This window comes from Anoplophora glabripennis, unplaced genomic scaffold (genome assembly GCF_000390285.2).
Source record: "Anoplophora glabripennis isolate ALB-LARVAE unplaced genomic scaffold, Agla_2.0 scaffold2246, whole genome shotgun sequence".
Classification (NCBI taxonomy): domain Eukaryota; kingdom Metazoa; phylum Arthropoda; class Insecta; order Coleoptera; family Cerambycidae; genus Anoplophora; species Anoplophora glabripennis.
Genome location: NW_019418324.1, coordinates 290 through 7,655, shown reverse-complemented (window position 1 = coordinate 7,655; position 7,366 = coordinate 290). Strand labels below are relative to the sequence as shown.

The window sequence follows — 7,366 nt, the reverse complement described above, 5'->3', positions numbered from 1 at the left end:
GTCTGTATAACATTCGCAATTTGTTTAATGAGCTATTTTTGTTGCAAAACAAAGTTTGGGTTACTTCGAAATTATCACGAGCTTCTATTAAGTTGAAATATATTCAAAACATATTACGTAGCAACTAAGTACATCACTATATATAAGCATATTAATTATGATTTATATTTACATCATTTTTCCTAAAACTAAGATATCGTTTACTTAGCCACCCTATACATTTTAAGTTTACTGTAATGGTAGAATAATCATGATAACATTTCTTGAAGTCGAAAGAAAATTGTCATTGACTTACTCATTTAAGCAGTACCTAGTATTAATTTGTGCGTTTTTATAATGGAGAATTCAAAAGAGGCGTATCAGTATTTTGCCTTGGAAAAAAGTAAGTGACCAAAAAATTTCTTTGCGAGAACAATACATATGTTTCGTCATTTTAATGCTAGTTTAAAATAATTGTCATTTGTTCTCTCTAGATAATAGGTTTTTTAAGTATGTTAATACCTTTCAATCTAATGGTGTAATCCACGTAATAACTTGATAAGGCTAGATTTTCCATCTGAATACCACAGTGCTACATATATTACGATGATTAGCATTTGTTGGAATAGTTAATATTTTTAGAAACATAGTTTTTGTTGAAGACTTAAAAATTTTGCGTTAAATTCGAAGGTATGTAATAGTATATTAAGTATTAAGTTCAGTAAGTGTTCTTTACTGGTTGAGGAAATGTCCGAAACTGGTAAAGCACTTAATAACCGCAGTACTTATGACGTTTTTTATGCGCTCAAATATTGAATAAATTTAATTAAAGCTAAAAAGTTTAATATTTTAAAAATATATAAAACAATCAAGTCGTACATGATAAAGTTTTTGCTTTGGTTACCCAATAATTATAGTCAAGTGATCTGCTGTCATTAGAAATTTCTCCAAGAAAATATTTTTGTCATCACTTACATTTATTTTATATACAGGGTGATTCAGAACTTATCCAAAAAAGTTCGAAATTGATTTAAAAATACACTTTTGCACGGCACTGGAAACTGGTTCACTGTAAAACCTGACCCCGCACAATGCGACCGGCATGGCGGTGTGATAAAAACGGACAAAAACTTTCGCAAGGAAAGAAGTAAATAGAATTTTATAGCACCTATTTTATATCGGCAAATTCAAATGCTTTTGCCTTTATTAATTATTAATAAAATTAATTTGTGTTTTTAAATAATAAAATCATTTGACATACAATATTACAACAACAATTGTTCAAAAATTTATCCACTAACATGTAAACACATTTGGGTCCGCCTTACTAACTTTCTACGAACTAACACAAATGATGTCTTGCTTCACCATAACACAAATACTTCACCATAATACAAATGCTGTCTTGCTTCACCATAAATTAAAACGATATCCATTAACTCTGAGTTGCTATACACGCAAACCATTTTTGACACTAACTAATAAAAACTGTTGTAAACACCACAGATAACAGGTAAAAACTACCGCAACGACGGATTTCAGTATTAGGAGTCACATTGCTCTCCACGCGTATTGCGAATGACGCTAGTGACTACAGTTGTCCAACTTCAATAATTTTTTTCTCGGAAACTATAAGGATTTTACAAATTTTTTTTTACGTTATTAACTCCATTTCTCATGTCGCATCTATTCCCAAATTTTTTTGGATAAGTTGTTCAATTCTTTAATGCATCAAATCCACCGTAGCTTTTTCTGTGTTGAAATCAATAATTTCCAATTTCATTTTAAAGTAAATTTAATTGTGCATCGATTAATGTAATAATATGCAGGGTGTACCATTTGGAATATTTGAGCGAATTCAACTTTAACGTCACAATATTGGCCACATGTTCTTAAACACTCTGTATGAATTCTTGCAAATTTGACATAAACTGGTTGAATTTCATTGCTTTTGAATTATCCACGCCAAATTTCATTAATAAATAAAGCTAAATGTTGGAGTTATTCTGTTTTCCAAAATCACTTGCATCCTCAATTTTTTTGAAAATTGATAATAACTTGGAAACTGTCACATTTTGGCCTATAGTACTTTATATGAAATTAGTCTAGAATTTACCGTAGAATTAAAAAATGCAAAAATATATAGGGTGTTCCATTTGAAATAACAGAGTTGATGATGTCTTCCGTTATAACCGGAAGTGCGAGAAAGTTGACACTATTTTCATTGAACTTGATCTTTTTGATAAATCCCTCTATACAAATTTTCAGATTTCAATTTTGACTACTTTTTGAGGTAATCCTACTGGGTCCTCTTCATGATACACCCTGTATATAAGAGACAATTGAGATAGTTTTTATCTTCATATTACAACTATTAATTTTGAATTGAATGTATAGTTAATACAACAACTAATGTTATTGCAGGGTCATCTTTAGATACAAGTGCAATGGAGAATCAGACAAAGAAGCTAAGCAGTATGAAACCTCCACCAAACGACGCATTTTACATGGTCCATTTACTATTTTTGTTGTTTGGTATAATGCATCTACTGCCAATATCATTTTTTGTAACTGCTAATGACGTAAGTACTCTATAGGTTTGTTCACTCAGTCTCAAAACTGATAATTCGTTGGTCTTGCAGAATTTGAAACCAATCTCAAACGGTTTGATGACAGTTAGCTGACTATCATCAAACCACCAGTTCGACGCATGCGTACAAGTAAATTTAGTGAAAAATAAAGAACAGAAGCAAAATGTTAAATGTTAAATTTTATAAATAAAAGCTATAAACTATATTGCATTGAAAAACGTACCAATGCAGTTTTATTTTATAATTACTTGTGCAGTAGGGTCATTATTGTAGTGTTACCTTTTTTAAAACTGACAAACAAATCATTCAAAAATGAAATGAGGTTAGGAAGTAGCTAACAGAAGGAACAGTATTCGCGCAGCACCAATTCTCGACCATGCGCATTGCAAATAGTTTTCAAACTATCAGGGATTCTCTGCGGAAACAAACCTGTGATTAATTATATACATTTTCTTTCATTTTTTGATTGTTTATATTTAATGTAGTTATTTACAAACACTTGCCACAATCATTCATCTACTTATCAATTACTTTTATTTTTTATTCATTGTTGTGATTACGGCTTCAGTTATTGATTATCGTTTTTTAGTATTGGATGTACAAGTTCAGGAACACATCAGCAGAAACCATTGATCCGAACGACAGATCTCAGCTTCAGTCGTATTTTGCTTCCGGGTCGACGATTGCCCAATCGGTGCCTACGATAATATGTCTGATGCTATCGACGATATTTGGATACAAAATAAGAGCTAGGACGAGAGTGCTCGCGTCCCTGTTTGTTTTGGCTAGCAGTTTTATTTTATCAACGGTGCTGATAAAAATAAATACGGACTCATGTGAGTATGGTATACGTTAAATCATTCAGTTTTTTTTTTAAACGATACATTAATACTTTATATTTACCTACACGTTAAACGAAAATGAGGGGACCGATACCTCTAGATATCGAATTTTTTATGATCAACCTTGTAGGTATACAGGTTGTTTCTGAAACAAGCGCGTTTCTTGAAAAGGGTTATAGAGGCCACGAAAATGAGCAACTTTTATTAAGCAACTGATGGTCTAAACGCTTCCGTTTTCGAGAAAATTCATTAAGAAAATTTACCATAAATGTAAGCCGACCCTGTGCATCTTGTGCACGTGTACGGCCTACATCACACAAGATCCGGATTTTACAAGGAAGGTGCTTTTTACGGATGAATGTTTTACTAGACGACAATCAATCATTATTGGTGTGATGCAAATCCTCAAGTTGTACAGAGATCTCGGTTCTCGGGTTTTCAGTGAATGTGGTGTTATTGGTGACAAATTACTCGGTCCGATAGTGTTACCTGCATGTTTAAATGGTGCTGCATATTTAGAATTTTTAACAAACGCTTTACCGAATTTATTGGAAGACATCCCTTTACAAGTCCATGCCCCAATGTTCTTTATGCATGATTGTGTTCCTCCCCACGTTTCTCGTGCAGTTTGTGAATTTATACATATCAGGTTTCCGGAAAGGTGGATACGCTGGCCAGCACGAAGTCCGGGTACGAACTGTGGGTACATACTACATATGTCCGCAAGTGACATTTTAAATCTTACGTCAAGAGTGCCAGCCTGACGCCGGACGGTCTAATCGTTGCAAACGACAAGAAACAATGTGGAACGCGGGATATGGTTCCCGGAGGAGGACTACGCAGATTGGCGCTAAGGACTAGATACTTATACCTGCGAGCGACTACACACCAAGACGACTATCCAGCGAACGCTTGCCTCGACCACACTTTTTTCTCACAAACTTCGTTTTCAATAAAAATACTTCTATGTATTTTATCGTTCAGAACGGAGTTTTATTATGCTGCATACCATAAGCAACCCTCAGAACCTTCTGGAATTTTTGTTTGAGGGGGTATGAAACAAAATGTATACGCAACGTCTATTGTCCGCCATTTGCATGTATTGGGTCTAATTTTGACCGTCGTTTGTTAGCATGTTCATTAGCACAAACGGGATTTGAATAAAATATCAGCATTTTCGAACACAAAATTTAAACCGTCAAAATCGTATCAGCGCTTTCGCACTGCGGCGCGCGGTAATTGCGATATCAAAGCCCGCCTTTAAATTTGTTTAAACCTTTATGTGAATTTTTTTCAATTTAAAATGTAGTGTTTTAGACTATCAATTGCTTAATAAAAGTTACTAATTTTCATGCCCTCTATCGCCCTTTTCAAGATACACACTTATTTCAGAAATACCCTGTATTATTGTGTCTTGATCTTTGTTACTTCTTATAAGATCTAAAAATATTTTTTTTTCTATTTTTATCTAATGTTTAGGGCAAGTACTATTCTTTGCGTTGACGATGACGATTTTGGCAATAATGAATGGTAAGGACTCATGATATATTCAAAACATTACTTATTAGTTAAAACTAACATAAAATTAAAGTAAAATGAGAAACCTTTAAATTACTTATACTACATTTCCAAAATAGCAGGCAGTGGCTCATTCAACCTATAGATCTGTATGTGGGTTAAGATGTGCGGGGAATGCGATTCCATGGACGTATCAGTTTGGAAGCTTCCAAAAATCATTTAATATAGAACAACAAACAGATATGTAGATTTTATTAGAAACTAGATTATCCCTAGGAATTTGCACTCACTTTGGTATCACTGATAGGAAATGTAAGTAAAGCAACTAAAAGTACAAACACCACTGACAAATGTACCACCGATAAAACACTAGAACCATCACAAGCATCACTAATTTTTGTTGTAGTTATCACGATCACTGTCACTAACGCTATCATATAATAACTTCAACTCTTGTGTCGAGGTCCCACGTTCATTGTTCTTTATGCAGAAGTACTTCTATTATCTTCTAATTTAAAGTTATTTCGTGCCACATATGGTGGCAATGGAAAAAGTGTAACATTGTGAGCTTTAGCCACTTTATCTACTACACATTCTGTCTTTGGCTTTCCCTTTTTGTGCTAATAAATCTATCTTTAGCATGGCGTCTATATATATATAATATATTTTCCACTGATTTTTTCTTTTCTCCATGCAGATGTTGGCAATTTTTCTATTTGTCAACTATGGTAAGACGTATTATCCACGACAATCACAGCACTAGATCCGAAAGGGTTTCGACGAGGTTTGAATGACAAACTGACAACAAGATTTCGAGAAGTTGCAGCTTCAATTTTTTTTTATACACGACGTTAAGACAGAAATATCGGAACACTACGCGAAATGAACAGTACATTACAATTTCCTTAAAGAGAATACAAAAATTATTTTATCGCATTAAGAAATAGTAAATATTGTGGTTTGATTTGTTTATGACTACTGCCTGCAATTTTGGAACTTGATACTTCATTTTACTAATTTTGACGAGCGTTATATACAATTTTACAGTTAACGAAAATTTGAACTTTCGAAATTTAGTATTTAGGCAAAATTTCAGATTAACTCTAACTTAATTTTAGGGATACTCGCCTTATTTCAGGTAAGTTCCTTCGTGCTCTTATCGAAATTTCCCGCGGGGTACATGAAAACGTTCCTCATCGGTCAAGGGGTAGGAGGAATCTTCAGTTCAGCTCTCCAGGTCCTCTCATTGGCCATAGGAACTTCTTCCGAGGCTTCCGCTCTCATTTACTTCACGCTGGGAAGCATCTTAACAACAGCAACTCTGGTCCTCTTTTACGTCAGCAAAAATGTCTGTTACTACCAGTACCATATAGATAACAGCGTGGAAGACACTAAGAGGGATATTATAAAAGTACCAGAGCTGATGGAGGTGTCGACTAGGATTTGGTCTAGTCTAGTAATCGTGACGGCAAGTGCTTTGGCTTTTGTGCCCACCCATCCGTCAATCGCTTCTTTGGTGGTTTCGGAATATTACGGTCAAGGGAGCTCTTGGAATGGTAAGAATTGTTTCAATGACAGATTTTCTCATTACGTAAAGGCGGTTTTCCACTAAACGGACAAAACAAAAACAAAACACAAACTTGTGTCGAATAAAACAAAACTGTAACTTTTCGCAAACTTTTTGAAGACTGGCGTGTTTTGCGACAGTTGGAGTTTTGTTTTTCGGGTCCCGCTNGCAAAAATGTCTGTTACTACCAGTACCATATAGATAACAGCGTGGAAGACACTAAGAGGGATATTATAAAAGTACCAGAGCTGATGGAGGTGTCGACTAGGATTTGGTCTAGTCTAGTAATCGTGACGGCAAGTGCTTTGGCTTTTGTGCCCACCCATCCGTCAATCGCTTCTTTGGTGGTTTCGGAATATTACGGTCAAGGGAGCTCTTGGAATGGTAAGAATTGTTTCAATGACAGATTTTCTCATTGCGTAAAGGCGGTTTTCCACTAAACGGACAAAACAAAAACAAAACACAAACTTGTGTCGAATAAAACAAAACTTTTTGAAGACTGGTGTATTTTGCGACAGTTGGAGTTTTGTTTTTCGGGTCCCGCTCGAATGCGGTCACATCAAAAGGTTTCGACGTGTTTTGAAACTCAAGTCTGTTTAGTGGAAACGGTCCTGTTGTGTTTTCTATTTAAGTGATCCAACCCAATATCTATGTTGGCGTTTTCTTCTTCCCAAAAACAATACTTTAATCATTAATGAATTATAGCTATTAAAAAATATATATGTGTACGGTTAAGGTGTTTACTTGGCTAGTATACAACCTAACTAACTAACCAAGTAACCACTTCAACCGTACATATATACATATACTTTTTTTCCAAGGACTTCAGTATAAACCAGCCATAACTAAGAATAAAAAATCTTCTCTAA

The 7,366-nt window shown here is 34.5% G+C and overlaps 1 protein-coding gene across 1 annotated transcript; it reads left to right on the top strand.

The window, feature by feature from the left end:
- Positions 1–294: 294 nt before the first annotated feature.
- On the top strand, positions 295–6,881 carry LOC108916110 (equilibrative nucleoside transporter 3-like; the record flags this gene model as incomplete). The annotated part of the gene is made up of 6 exons (XM_023456678.1): positions 295–382; positions 2,404–2,561; positions 3,160–3,406; positions 4,892–4,942; positions 6,049–6,521; positions 6,689–6,881. Coding segments are annotated over exons 1-6 (1,168 nt in total), but the record flags the coding sequence as incomplete, so codon positions are not given.
- Between the last annotated feature and the right edge of the window lie 485 nt (positions 6,882–7,366).